Source organism: Scedosporium apiospermum (genome assembly GCF_000732125.1).
Source record: "Scedosporium apiospermum strain IHEM 14462 chromosome Unknown SEQ_SAPIO_0099, whole genome shotgun sequence".
Lineage (NCBI taxonomy): Eukaryota > Fungi > Ascomycota > Sordariomycetes > Microascales > Microascaceae > Scedosporium > Scedosporium apiospermum.
The window spans coordinates 1,555,914-1,570,778 of NW_015971800.1; the positions used below are offsets into that span (position 1 = coordinate 1,555,914).

The following is a 14,865-nucleotide window of genomic DNA, read 5'->3' on the forward strand; positions in this document are numbered from 1 at the left end:
CTTGCCACCCTGACGGAGTCGGTACGTACTTGCAGCCCGCATATTGCACTGTCTTAAGTCACGATGGTAACCTAGGGGACAGGGTCGATCCAGAGACACTGATCAATGTTTACGGCAATGGTAAATGACCCAGGATCTCCAATGGGTCTAGAAACGTGCGCCTTTCTGATGATGGCAAATTGCTGGTTATGTTATGTTTACTTGTCGGAGTCGCGAGTCGTCGAATTCGAGGTGATAACGACTTTTTCGAGACAGGGAGAAACGGAACTGTGAAAGAGGAGAAGCGTTGAACGGATCGATGCTGCCTCCGTAATCTGCATGCACGTAATAATCCCGGAATTCACTGTATCAGCCAGAATTGGTCACCAGGGCTTCACGCCGTCAGGAAGACCGAGAATTCCAGACGCAGCATCACCTCTAGCACCTTCCAGTCTTGGCTCGGTGATAGAGAAATATCGAGTACGGGGTCTCGTCACTTTATTTTTGAAGAATTTATATATAGAAAAAAATATGAGTTCCTCGCATGCTGAGTCCTATGTCATCCGTTGCCATGGAGCTTTGGTTGGGTCCAAAAAATTGGACGTTAGCACGACGGCAAGCGCGACCGTAAAAAGAAGGGGAAATAACACCCAGTCAGACAGTATCAACAGCAACACGTTTGCCCAGTAACAATTAAATCCAAATCCGTCTAGGTTTTGGAACGCTGGAGTAACTGAAATCCTGATTCCCCCCACAAAACGCCGGGGCCACCCACTAACCGTGGCAACTGCACTGGGCTGGGCTTCAGATTGATCAAAATTGATCCTTTCCCTAATAATACCCCATCACGCAAAGAATTTCATCCGCCCGTCGTCAGCCTAGAGCTGTTTTCCCCCTCTCGCTCACATCGACTTCTCTCCTCTCCAAACCTGACTAGACGCTGCTAAACTGCAATCTTCGACAATCACGAGTTCACGAACCTTCGGAACCCAAAAAACACGCTTCGAGAGACTCTTTGTCCGCCCGAAATCCTCAGATTTTCCGGTAGAGAAGGCGACTCCTCCCGAGGCTCAGCACGGCTGGCGCCCCTCCCAGTTTCTCGTACTGTAGCGTCTGTCCCGCCGCCCACACAACCACAGCACACAACCGCCCGCCACAGCACCCAGCACAGGGGCTATCACTCCCCGACTGGCGCAGTGGGCAAAACAGACGGGGGCACCTTCCTCCACCACAGTGACCACACTGGCACACACGCACCACGCACCACGCACCCTCTCTTCTCAGGCCTTGTTCCAAGGTTTCCTTCACTAAACTCGAGAACCGCCTCCTCCTCCCCGAAAACACGCACTCACGCTCCCCGATAGCCTCCCTTACTATCCTTCCCTTCTTTTTCCCTTTTTCTTCTTCTCGAGGCCAAGATAGTAGCAGACTGGAACTTTTTCCAAGAGTATTGCTGCTACCAGCTCTCATCTCATCATGTCGACTCCGACGACTGCCACGGCAACTCTCCCCCATTACCGCCCTCACCACTACCCGTACCAGACAAGTGGAACTGCCTCATCTTCGTACCGTTCCAACCCTCTTCCGCACCCTCATTCCACCACAAACCCAATTCTCCAGTCCGCTTCCACAAATTCGACCTCGAACAGACTTCCTCCTCCATCTTTTTCGAGCACTTCGGTTCAGTATTCTCCTACCTCGACGCTCCAGAATGACACTCAATCTGTGATCTCGAACGGAAGCACCACCGGAAACGGGGTAGTGGTATCCAACACAAGTTCCTCACGCGTCTCCTACAGCATTGCCAGCATACGTCCCGAGACCGACTACGCCACTACGATGGCTTCATCACATCAGGCTCCTCAACGAGAGAGGCCCAAGCGACGACGCTCCCGAGAGCCAGACTGGTCTTCTTTCTACAAGAACGGCCTTCCCAAAGAAATCATCGTCATTGATGACACGCCCGAGCCCGAGGTCGCTCCTTCCCAGACTCAACGCTCAGTGAATGGTGCCCCAGACGCCTACACCAATGGCACAGGCACAACCCGCCATGCGGTCAAGAAGCGAAAGCGGGACGACGAGGCCGTAAACGTCGAAGTCGGATACTATACCCAAAAATATGCCACTTCTCATACCTCTACTCCTCATGTTAACGGCAGCCTCTCTGCCTCCATTTCAACCGACCGTACCACAGTCCGCACTGCGGCCGCCACTTCCCTCTCATCCGGTTCACAATATGACTTCGAGATCCAACTCGGACACAAGAGGAAGCGGACCCGACAACAAGTCGCCAATGAGGCTAAACGACGAGAGGTAGAAGTTCTGGGCGACGCATACATCACTTACAAGCCACCGCCCCAACCGCCCAAGAAGGCGGGCGAGGTTCCCGTCCGTGTTGTACACGATGTGAGTTGTGCCACCTACCCCATTTGCCCCCACATACACGCATCTCGATAGTTACTGACACAAATTGCCTCGACAGCACAACTACAGTAAGAACGTCAAGGTCGATGACGATGACGGGCACTACATTGTCGTTCCCGATGCCGACCTCACTGACCGCTGTACGTATTATCCGTCATACAACTCATCTCCCCAGGTAAATGTGCTGACGGATTGTCTTTTTTCTAGACCAAATGATCAAACTCCTCGGTCAAGGAACGTTCGGCAAGGTCGTTCAAGCCCGAGACCGTCGACGAAACCGTGCCGTCGCCATCAAGATCATCCGATCTGTGCAAAAATATCGAGATGCATCTCGGATCGAACTTCGAGTGCTCGCCACTCTGAAAGCTAACGACGAGGACAACAGGAACCGGTGTATCCATCTACGTGATTGTTTCGACTTCAGAGGCCACATCTGCATTGTAATGGATCTTCTTGGACAGAGTGTCTTTGACTTCCTGAAGGGCAATAGCTTTGTTCCATTCCCTAACAGCCAGATCCAGAGCTTTGCTAGACAGTTGTTCACAAGCGTTGCCTGTAAGTTATTAAGATTCCCTTTGTTCTGCTGCTGCTATCACTGTGATCAAGTCGCGACGGCAAGTTTATTTTTACCATGCTGACTCGTGTTTTAGTCCTCCACGACTTGAACCTCATCCACACAGATCTCAAGCCAGAGAATATTCTTCTCTGTGATAACACATATCAAACCTTCACATACAACAGGAAGATCCCCTCCTCGTCCACAACAGTTAATCGCCAGGCAACCCAGAGACGTGTTCTTCTTGACACCGAAATCCGCCTCATTGATTTCGGCTCAGCCACTTTCCAAGACGAGTACCACTCTTCAGTTGTCAGCACTCGTCACTATCGGGCCCCCGAAATCATTCTTGGACTCGGCTGGTCATTCCCTTGTGATATCTGGAGCATCGGATGCATTCTTGTGGAGTTCTACACGGGCGATGCTCTATTCCAGACCCACGATAACCTCGAACACTTGGCGATGATGGAAGCTGTCGTCGGTTCTAGAATCGACAGCCACCTTGTCCAGACCGTGAACAAGATGGCGACTAGGAATGCTGGCAACCCAGCTTCGAAGTAAGTTGGCGTTTTACTGTCAAAGCGGCAGTATCCGTACCTTGTTTAAGGAAAACCCCGCTAACCTAACCCGTTGTCTCAGGTATTTCAAGAGGTTGAAGCTCGATTATCCTACTCCGGACACCACGCGAGCATCGAAGCGATTTGTCAAGGCAATGAAGCGACTCGACGTACGTTTCCCCCTGGCCCACAATCTTGGAGATGACGACTAATGTAATACTCTTTAGGATATCATTCCTTCCACGAACCCTTTCCTGAAGAACTTCTTGGATCTTTTGAAGAAGATCTTCGTCTACGACCCGGCACGCCGCATTACCGCAAAGGAGGCACTCCAGCATCCTTGGTTCAAGGAGCCCGCTCAGCCAGACGATGGAACGGAGGCGGCAAAGATTCGAGCTGACAGGATGCGAATGGAAGCGGCTTCGCTCTCCATGGAGGCCCGACGCCTCCCGCCTATCCGATCATGATTTCCAAATGATGGCACAGTCTTCTGATGGTGGTCATGCCGAGGCAATCTTGCCTCGGACATTGTGTTTGTGTATAAGTAAAGTATCATGAGACGACGAACGCGCCTAACGTTTTCATGGCGGCTACGACTGGACATGTCACGGTTGGCGGGACGGCGAGCAAGCGGGTCGGATGGCGGTTAAAGGGATTCGCTTTTTTTTTATGACTCCCTCTCCATGTTTTCGTTTCATTTTTGGGGGGAAGCCAGGGTAACCTTGCTGTGTAAGAGTCATCGCCAATAATGGCCTTCTTGTTCCTTTTTTTTTCTTTTTCTCTCTTTTTTGGGGGCGTTTAGAGCACATGGCATTGTGCTTGGGATGGTACCGGGAAGGGATTCTTGCACTTAGAACATGCATCTATGCAGAGGAGAGCCATTGAGTGAACAAAGGCATAAGAGTCGAGCAATCACTCTAATCAGGGACATTATTCATCTTTCTCATTCCTAGACGCGACACGAAAGGAGGCAGACCCCGGGAAACCAGGGCACAAAGGGCTATGCGCGGTCTCGACACCCTAGTGCAACAGTTCAGTTGGACTTGAGAAGAATATGATTCTCTGGTGAACAATACCGCATGTGTATGGTGGACTCGGTTACTGACAGGCTGCCTTTTGTTTCTGGAACCGCATCCGCAGCTTTGCTCCATTACTGCTTGACGTTTGGATTTCTGTTGCATTCCGATGACTCCCTTTAACTATGGATCTACCCGTCCTGACAATGCTATCTAGGAGAGACAGTCTGGACTTTAGAAGCGGCTGTTCTTTATTCTTTCACTAACCTCAGCAACAGCAGCCTGTTTGTTCCCGCTTGACAAAGATCGCTCATTTTGCAGAAACCGATATTAACAAAGAACAGCAGTTTTTTCTGACTTGGCAACTAAGAAAGTCGTATCACATAGTCATTCGAGTTGGCTTGCAGATAATGGATATTGTCCACGGTATCTCTCAGGGGCTGCCGCGTTATATAAATTATAGAACGCCCTCGCTGTGTCTGGAGTTGCCGGGATCAAATTTGACTTGAAGTCTTGAGAAACTCTGCGAAATATCTAGGAGAAACGGTTTGCTAGGACGAGGTTTCTAGAACACACATAGCTCATTGTTGACGCACAACGCTAGCCATCAAAGCGAGAGCATTCCGTGAATCCTCATCCATCCCTCCTCCACGAAGCGCCTCTTCAACAAAAACAACGTCTCAAAACCAAAATCATGGTCAGTCCGGAAGATCAGTCGAGGGCACGCGCTGCTAAGTACGTCATGGTCCTCGACGACCGCTCCATCCGCCAACTAGCCAACCTCCTCGCCCTCCCTCCACGATGCGGGACAGCCCGGCCAGCAGGGAAGTGGTTACGCCAACAGGCCGAACTCGTCACGCGGATGCCTCCGCAGCTGCTCCGTCCGAAGCAGCTCCTCAAACGCCTTGCTGTTAAGTTGACCGAGGCGTTGCCGACGAGGGTTTTACCGCCCGCTGCGGTGCTGTGTCCCGCGCACAGGACGCTGCATCCGTGGGTTATCCGTGCTGTTTTTGACCTTCTTCTGGCGGAGGTGACGTTGCGGTGCGATAGGCTTCAGATGTACGGGGACGGCGAGGGAGACGATAACGCGGAGGAGAGGAGCAAGATCGTGGATGAGGTCAGAGGCCGGTTGCACTCGGTAAACGCTCTCTGGTTGGATAGGGATACGTTTCGCATGGTTTTTGGTCATCAGTACGTGCAGAGCGGTGAGGTGAGACTTGCTCAGGTGGTAGGTGGATGCGAGGCTTGCATCCTTGCGTGCATCGGGTCTCGAGGTCAGTTGTTGTCGGACCTAAGGGCCAATATTCTCTCGAGGGAAAGGGACGTGGAACCGAGGTTCCTGAGGATGGTGGAGAGTTGGATCGACTGCTTTGATGAGGAGTCGGCGGCAGGGATTCGGGCGCAGAGTGATTGGACGGCGGCCGAGCTGAGGAGAGCTCGGAAGTTTGTCTGGAAGCTGAGGAGGGACAGATTATCGAAGAGGGGTGAGATGATGCGCGAGTTCCGACAGCGCAAGAGGGACGAGGCTCAAGGTTCACAGACGTCGAAGCGACGCACCGAGATGGAGAATAAGGCCTATTCTCACCATTCCCGCAGCTCTAAGAGAGATGCTCGTGCTCGCTCTCCGTCCGCGAGTCCCGTAGACTCTCTCTATAGAAACACGACCTCCCGCAATAGCGGTTATTCTCACAGAGACATCAAGCAACCGTTCTTTGGTGATGATACTGAACCACTTCTCGGCGAGGTAAGAGCTGAAGTCGAGCCAGGTCCAGAATCTTCCATACAGGAGGTAAAGGCTACCGAGCCGACGGAGTCGCCTAATGACAAGGATGAAGAAGACTTTATACTTAATGCTAGCGATGCGGCAACCTGGGAGACAGTTACGGTTCACACAACCGAGTTCTCAACCCCCGTCAGAGAGCGACCAGTATCAGATACACCTAAAAGATCTAACCCCGGAGAATCCATGTTTACGAACCCACGCCCGCATACATTCCCCTCCTTCAGCATCGGGGATGATGGACCGCATGCCTTCCATGTGAGGAAATTATCCCCTTCTCCCAAGGCAAAGAGGTTGGGAAGATGCTGGGAAATATCCCAGTCGATAGAAGGGTTGTCGTCTCTTTTTTCTGGCCCAAGCGATGACAACGAAAAAGGAATTCTGTCACGCCTAGAGCCGGAGGCCGCTGAAAAGACCCAGGGCCAGCCTCCTTCAAAGAACCAAGCGCCATTAGCGCCCAAAGCACCAAACATCCGTGACGACGAGGCCCCACGAGGACGCAGACTACCTCTCCCTCCATCCCGCGGTGGTAAAAGGCTCGCGTACGGGCCCTCGCCCCCCCCCGGGTTCATCGGACTTCCTCCAAGTAACCAATCGTCGCCCGCGCCCAAAGCACCAAGCATCCGTGATGAGCCCTCGCGGGGGCGCAGACCACCTCCCATTCCACCCCGCGAGAAGAAAAGACTCGGACGCAGGCCCTCTCCACCCCGCGGATTCATCGGACCCCCTTCAAGCTTCTATCCCGAAGGCACCGCCCCCGTCTCGAACAGGAACCCGCCGCCGAGCAGTACTCGCCCGCCCGTAAAACGCAGGGGTTTCGTGGAGGATGAGCGGGAAGGAGTTTGGCCGTACGGAAGTTGGACGAGACGAGATAGTAGTGATGGTGAAGGGGAGCTAGTGGTGTTTCGGGACCCATGGAAGCCGGAGAATCAGACGGGGATGGGGAGGAAACGTACGGAGAGCGAGGATTGGTCGCCGACGATGTTCCGGGGTAAAGATGAGATGTTTTGAGCTTTCGACTGCCGATTCCAGTTCATCACGGTTGGGATTAGGTAGGTATGGGAGGGATATTTGACTGATTTTTCTTTTCCTATTCTGTTTTAGCTAAGGATATACTCTATCTTCCTAACACAGGTTCGGTAGGTTTTAATATTTTTCTTCTTAGAACATCCGGTCTGTTGATCCTGCGGCGAGCTTAACTGCTTCTGCTTGAAACCGAAAATGTCCGTACACTATTCTTCCGAATCCTCAACGTGTGCCATGTAAACACGTACGCCAAGTGGTAAAGTGGTAAAGCAGGGGTAAGGAGGGCCTCGTACCCACCCTTCCCTGCATCGCATGGAAACCTCAAAACACTTCCATTCGCCGGTTGCTGCTCTGTTCCTCTTAAGAGTCCGAGTAACTGCCCAATGAACTTTTGGAGCCTCCTCGGCCTTGAGCAGTCACCATCTCTTCAAATAACCATAGAGCTGACTAGGAGCCCGCGGAGCGACGGGCCAATTCAGTTTTAGTGCTACCGATCAACATGTCAATTGGGCTGTCGCTGTCCAAAGTAGAAAGCAGATCAGTTGCCATCAATATTTTCCTGGGTTATTCGCAGCTTCCGGTACGTATTAGCAGTATAAACAACGACGCTACTCTCGACAAGGTTATGTAGAAGCACATCTTGGCCGCCGCGAGGAGCGATAGCAGGAGCTAGAGTCACAATACCCGCCCCTCTGTCCCGAAAATCGTATGTCTATATGTATCTGTTTCCTGTCAGGAGCGCCCGAGGCGCTCCAGTGCCCTTTATAAAGCTGCTTGGCCTCCTGTATTTACGGCATCAGTAGAGCAACTCTGGAGTAGGGACAATACAAGTCACAGGAGCACTCTCGAATTGGTAGAAGTGTACTTGCTCTCATCTATATATATATATATCGTGTCTTGAAGTTACCTCGGCGTCATGTCAATCTACAATGTGCGTCTCGTCTAGGCTCTCAAAATCTCGGATAACACCAAGCCTGTCCCCTAAGTGTTGGAGCTTGTATTCCACCCATTCATACCACGTCTCTAAACCCTTAGTATGAGGGAAGGGAATAGGGTTCCAGGTTAGGATCTGTCCAGTAACGCTATAATGCCGGATATAAGCTAGACAAATGAAGTCTCTCTTTAGTCTGCTGACACTCCATCACCAACCACACATTACGACGCATAATCCCAAGAACTAATAGAGAAATGCCGTTGTCATTCGCTTCTTTTTCATCCCATGCGCGCAAGCTGAGTTAAAAATATGTACAAAGAAACACAAAAACCCTCATATCTACGCTTATTCCTCACCTTCTTCCTCGGGAGTCTCCTCATCGGGGTACTCCTCCTCAGGTGCCTCCTCCTCAGGTGTCTCTGGCTCGGGGGTTTCCTCCTCGGGCTGCTCAGGCTCCGGCCCCGCAGCAAAGTCCAATGTGCCCTTAAGCAGCAACTTCCTCGAACTGCTACCCACCCACACCGTCTTCTCATGCTCGGTAATGACCCAATCCTGCAGCACAACATCCCAGTTACTCAGATCCCTCCTCGTAAGATCCGCTTCGAACGTCACCGACTCGCCGGCAGGAATCGATAGGCGATCGAAACCCCTGAGGACCCTAACGGGCTCGTCCTCGCCGCCGAGAGACACGTAAAGCTGCGCGACCTCTTCGCCGTCGATATCACCTGTGTTGGTGATGGTGGCGGTCACCGTGAAGATTGCGTCCCAGAGGAGGGGGTTGCCGCCGGGTTGGCCGCCGGAGCGCAGACGGGGCTGGGGAGATCCGTCGGTGGCACCAGGCGGGAGGAATTCGTCGGGTTTTTGGCCGTAATTCAGGTCTCCGGACGCCTCCTCAGCGGATTCGGCGGTCGTGAGATAGGGGTAGATGAACTGCTCAATGCGCCGGACGTCGTCGGGGAAGACGTAATCGGCGAGGTCGGTGCTGAAGTTGGAGAGGATGGGCGCCTCCAAGGTCTCACCTTCGGTGGGTTTGTATTCACCAATGTCGTTTCTCTGGATCTTGAGATCTGAGTACTCGAAGGTGGTGTAGGAGAGACCGAAACCGAACTCGTAAATGGGGGCGGAGTCGGGGTCTTCCTCGGAAATGCGGTCGAAGTGACGGTAATCGATAAAGACACCCTCTGTGAAGTCGTCTTGGGGCGCATCCTTGCCATTGTTCGGCTTGGCTAGGAGCTTGGTGCCGTACGACTCCTCGGTAGGACCCCAGGTGAAGGGAGTGCGTCCAGCGGGGTTGACCCTACCGTAGAGGACATCGGCAATAGCGTTACCAGATTCCTGGCCGGGGACACCTGCCCATAGAATGGCAGTGATGTTAGGGCTATCATACCAGTCCGTCACAAGGACGGGTCCGGTGGAGTGGATGACGACGATGGTGTTGGGGCAAATGGATGAAACGTTCTTGATAAGTTCATCACCGCCGTTCCAGAGAGTCAAGTTCGCACGATCACCTTGGTTATCCTCGACAGCAATGTATCCCTCACCGGAGTTGGCATTGACAAAGACAATAGCAGTGGCATTGTCCTGCTTCACAAGGTTCCTGGTCGCCGAGTTCTCCCAGTTGCTAAGGATACTTTCGTACCGAGTGCCGTCTTTCAAGGCCTGCGCTTGCAACGCAAAATCGGGGGTGATCAGGTAAGGGAAGTTGGCTGTGCCCGATCCCCACGACATGCCAAGAGTCCCCTCATTACAGCCACGGTCTGCACAGCCATTAGGGCCCTTGGGGTTCGGGCCGGCGTCTTCGCCGATGACAGCGAGGAATTTGGGCTTCTTGAGTGGTAAGGCACCTTCATTTTTGAGGAGCACGGTTCCCTTGGCGGCGATTTCGCGGATGAGGTTGGCGTTGTCTTCCTGAACGCTGACATGCTGGTTAATGACTTCGAAGTTCTCATTGGCGACGAAATGAACAGGGCCATCTGTGTCGAGAGTCCACGACGAGAAGTTGATATCGGGAAGTTGGTCGGGGCCGAGGTTGGTGTTGAACATGGCGGTCAAGATACGCAGAGCCATGTCATCGAGTCGCCACGCAGGGACGGTACCGTTAAGGACAGCAAGGGTGAGGTTTGCGCCCCAGAAACTTAGACCAGAGTTGAAAGTCGTGTCACCGGGCATGGTCATGTCGAGGCCTGCAAGTGCGGAGGAGACACCATTATGCTGAGCCTGCCAATCGCTCACGATGAAGCCCTGGAAGCCAAGCTCATCTTTGAGAAGATTGTTCATGAGCTTGGAGTTGTGGCAGCCGTAGGAGTTGTTGACCTGCTGGTATGAGCACATAATGGCACCGATGCCGGCACGAATGACATCGGCGAAGGGCCACATATAGAGCTCATGCATGGTCTTGTCGTCAATGTTGGAAGACATTGACTCGGAGATGTCATGACCGAAGCGTTGTGCCTCTCCCGCCTGTCTGAAGCGTTCTGCAGTTTTCGTTAGAATACCATCTGTTTTCAAATTTAGGGATAAACACACCTTGTTCGTTGCCAACGAAGTGCTTGGCACATGCGATCACTCCAGCACCGCGGATTCCCATGGCAGACTCAGCCATTGCCACGCCAGTGAGATAGGGATCCGGAGAGAAACCTTCCCAATTTCGACCGCCGGTAGGGATTCGGCCGATAGGACCGGCCACAGGGGCGAGGAGGATATCGATTCCCTTGCCCTTGGCCTCGAAACCCATGGCGCGTGCCCTTTTGTTGATCAGGACACGATCCCATGTAGCCGCGGTAAGCTGACCAGAGGGGTATACAGAGTTGTAATCAGTGAACCGGATGCCAGCGGGGCCATCCTGGAGGCAAAGTCCGCGAAGCCCGAGTCGAGGAACAGACCCTGTGTTTCCCACGCATCGTTCACCCTGCCAGCTAAGACTCGGGTGTAAGTACTGGCTCTGGTAGAATGCAAGAACAGGATACACTTACCCAACACCTGTCGTCAAGTTGACCTTTTCCGGGATGGACATTTCGGCAACAATTTCCCTCGCCTTCGCGTACATGTACTCTACGCCTTCAGCGAAACCATCCATCCATGGCGACGGGTAGAAAGGAGGGGAATAGGCGAGCTCATCGCGTGGCGTCACCTGAATTCGTTCTTAGCTGTATATTCAAGAGCATGGAGAAAAAAAAAGATTATGTGTTGCGCTCTATAAACTACCCAAGTCTGTGGTCTAACATCATTGAGGTCAAAGTAATGAATGGGGGTGATGGTAACATACCTTGGGTGTCGTCGCCGCCTCGCCGCATGCCGCAAGGGCAGCGAGAGCGGAAACTAGTCCGGCCTTCATGGCTGCGGGTGGGATACGAGAGTGTCAAGAATGTGCCTATCCAATTGACTTATTTGATGCTTATCCAGTTCCAGACGAGTCAATCCCTTCGAAGTCCTCAGAACGCCACCCGTAGTTGTTGACCTGAGCTCGTCGAGATCAATTGAGTGCTCAAGGGTATTAAGGCAGGGCGCAACGAGGAAGGGTAGAGACGGCACTTTAAAGGCTACACCTGAAAGCAGGTCCGCGGACGGGGGGGAGACAAGGCGTGCTTTAATATATCGGTTCACAATAACCTTCCGCGGCTGATGTGCCGCATTGGGGAGGGTGGGATGTACTGTTAGGTGCGTGTAGTTGGATGAAGCGGAGAGAGATCAGGGGAGACAATATAATGAACAGCACACGTAGATTTGAGCGAGGAAGGCAAGATCCAGGTAATTACCCTGATATCATAAATGTGCCTGGCATCCGTAGTTAACGTAAGTTTTGGGGGCACCTTTGTAGGGGCGGAGAGGTCGTTTTATATATCGATATATATGCGTGTGTATACTTCAATGTTGTATATATATTGTATAATGGCAATGTACGGATAGAGACGGACAGACAGAACGAAAGAAGCACGGAAGGATATTTAGAGGTAATAATTGCTACTCTAAAGCGGGACGCGGGTGAGTGCAGTGGAGCTCGTGGAAGCGGTAGTGGAGGGTGCGAGCCAAAAGTGCAGAGGAATATCGAGGTCTCGGGGCATTATCTGGTTCGGTTCGTCTATTTGGTTGTCTGTCCAGAGATCCGGCATCCGAACCACATCACTTGAGCGCTTTGGGGGGTTCGTTAAGGCTGGGAAATCCCGGCGATGACGGACAAACTCCCATGATACTGTGGTATTGGAGGAGCCAGCAACAGCTGTTGCAGTAGCAGTAGTAGTGGCAACGAGGTTGGAAAGGACGCAAGATGCATCAACGACGATTAATGATGCGGCACTGTTAAGTACTCGGTTCCATGGAGGACCGGGCAGCTCTGCTTGCTCTGGTCTTTACTTCGTAGTCCTTGGAGAGATATAAACTATGTACTTTGTACGAAGTAAACATGATAGAGATCGGCGGGGTGGCGTGGGCGTGGCAACGGCTGTGGCACCCGCTGGTTCCTGGACTTTGGATCCTACTGGTAATCTCAACCACCTGGGTGCACCTTTGGCGAGGCCAACACTAAACAGGCATGATTCTAATATGTGGAAGTAAATAGAGTGGTGATGATGTACTCAGAACTGGATGGAAGTAACGAAGGAAGCTCTGCTGGCACACTCAAATGAAATATTTCGTCCATGAATGCCTCGCAAGATGTGGGAAGGAGCAACGAAGACGCCGCATACCACATGCCACATGCCCAATGTCCGATGCCCAAACCCGCAACGCTACTGAGTATCCGTATTCAGTAGACAGCAGCTTCCCACCTCGCGTCTCAGGGTGGGCCGCACACGTCATAGATGTTGTGCTTTCGAATGCTTCGTTGCTGTACCTTTGCCTGAGGAAGAAGGCATCAGGCGGAATCGGGTTATAAACACACTACTTCGCATCTTGGCTTCGGGGAGATATCCAATACGAGCGTACAAAGTAGCATCAGCGATGTCGAGTGTAGTTTGCACAAGACTTACTCCGTTGACAAACCAAACACGCATTCGCTCGCTTGGTCAGGGCCTATGCAGCTTAGCTTGCTGATGCGGGGATCAATGGATCAATGGTAACCAACGACGTCTGGTGATCGACCATCTGCCCGGCGTGGAGCCGACATTAACACCAATCCTAACGACGCTAAATTCAAGATCCCACCGCAATCTTGATTAGTCGCCGTCCTGCGTTGTGGAGATGGGGTCTTGGTGTCGCGTGTCGTACAGCTGCCCCGGCCGCGAATAAGCCCCGACTACCACCGGCCGGCGTTGACCTGCAGCCTGCATTCCAATGACACGCAATGGTATATTGGAGTTGGCAAGAACATGTGAAAAAGCAAACATCTAACACTTACACCATGATGGTTACCAAGAAAGAAGAAAAAAAGACAAGAGGCAGAGGCAGGACCTTCCTTTTTGTTCCCCTTGTGGTGCCCCGACTGCTAGAAAAGGGCCGATCGGCGGATCATCGCCAATAATCTTCAGAACATGGTTCTTGATCCCTACGAACTTATGCGATTGTCAGCAAGGAGCAAGAGCTACCACGACGTGGTCAGCGCTATCAACAGAAATAGGAGCAGAAGCAGCGAGGGCCCCGGCTTCGATTTACTTCGCGTATGTAAGTTTGCGAAGTCATGTGCGATGGCCTACCGTCAAGGGAGAGTTATCAATGTTTCTACCGTGGACATCGTAGAACTCCGCTTGAGACGCACCGGGCATGTGTCGATCCGAATCAAACAAGGACACACCCGCCCACTAAATCCACGACGCCAGGCTATGCTACAAAGTACATTACGGGCCCGGGAAACAGACCTCGTCTTGGCGCGTTGGCTTCTCGGAGGCTTGTCGGCCGGGACTTTTGCCCCGGACATAGAATGCGACCCTACTGCCGAATGCTGGCGCCCTTTCCCCAGCATTGTTGTTCCATGAACCAAGATTCCACTACGCAAGTGCAAAGCTAGTCGTGATCAGACTAACTTCCAAGTCCGAATATGTTCACTCATCTTCCGATTCCATCGGTCATGCTACATGACTCGAGATCTCTCATAGAACGTTACATGTCCTCGATCCATGGATACCATTTCTATCGGTTATTAGATTTCAGTCCGCATAACAGGACCCGAGCTCACGAGGTCGAGGATTGAATGTTTACATGACTCGGAAAATGCAACGCGCCGCTTGACCCGTCTCCCTAATTATCCCGGTCTCCCTCACTTTATATTTTCTATTCCCCTCCAGAAAGAGACCCAGTTTATGGTCCTTCCACGGGTCGGCACTTTACCCGCCTTGACGTCAATTCGGCGAGCGGGTTTTTTTGTCCATACTCTTTTTCTTTATGCGAGTTGGGGTCCGGAGAAGCAGGCTTCCGTAGTGTTCCCTCGTTGCATATAAACGAAGTAACTTCAGGAAGAACCTTCTCTCGCAGCTTTGTAAATGATTGCATCTCTGTGTCTCTAAAGTAGAGAAATTGTTGTTCTCGCCTCGAAACGTGCCTTTGCGTGGATTAATCCCGCTGGACGGAAGCGGAACCGCCACTCGCCTACGCTCAAAACAGCCTTCAATGTCTATAAGACTATATTATTACTTCGTGTCTGTTTCGTCAATCGGCAATCTCGC

At 52.2% G+C, this 14,865-nt stretch overlaps 2 protein-coding genes and 1 pseudogene across 2 annotated transcripts; 2 read left to right on the plus strand and 1 right to left on the minus strand.

The window, feature by feature from the left end:
• Positions 1–1,818: 1,818 nt before the first annotated feature.
• SAPIO_CDS5868 (Dual-specificity kinase) lies at positions 1,819–3,983 on the plus strand (the record flags this gene model as incomplete). The annotated part of the gene is made up of 6 exons (XM_016788107.1): positions 1,819–2,385; positions 2,462–2,543; positions 2,611–2,958; positions 3,054–3,516; positions 3,599–3,686; positions 3,744–3,983. The coding sequence occupies 6 exons, from the start codon at positions 1,819–1,821 to the stop codon at positions 3,981–3,983; spliced, it is 1,788 nt and encodes a 595-aa protein (XP_016642423.1).
• A 1,243-nt stretch (positions 3,984–5,226) lies between these two features.
• SAPIO_CDS5869 lies at positions 5,227–7,323 on the plus strand (annotated as a pseudogene; the record flags this gene model as incomplete).
• A 1,294-nt stretch (positions 7,324–8,617) lies between these two features.
• SAPIO_CDS5870 (putative beta-glucosidase A) lies at positions 8,618–11,606 on the minus strand (the record flags this gene model as incomplete). The annotated part of the gene is made up of 4 exons (XM_016788108.1): positions 8,618–10,746; positions 10,799–11,187; positions 11,245–11,402; positions 11,538–11,606. 4 exons carry the CDS (start codon positions 11,604–11,606, stop codon positions 8,618–8,620), a joined length of 2,745 nt encoding a protein of 914 aa, XP_016642424.1.
• Positions 11,607–14,865: the final 3,259 nt, after the last annotated feature.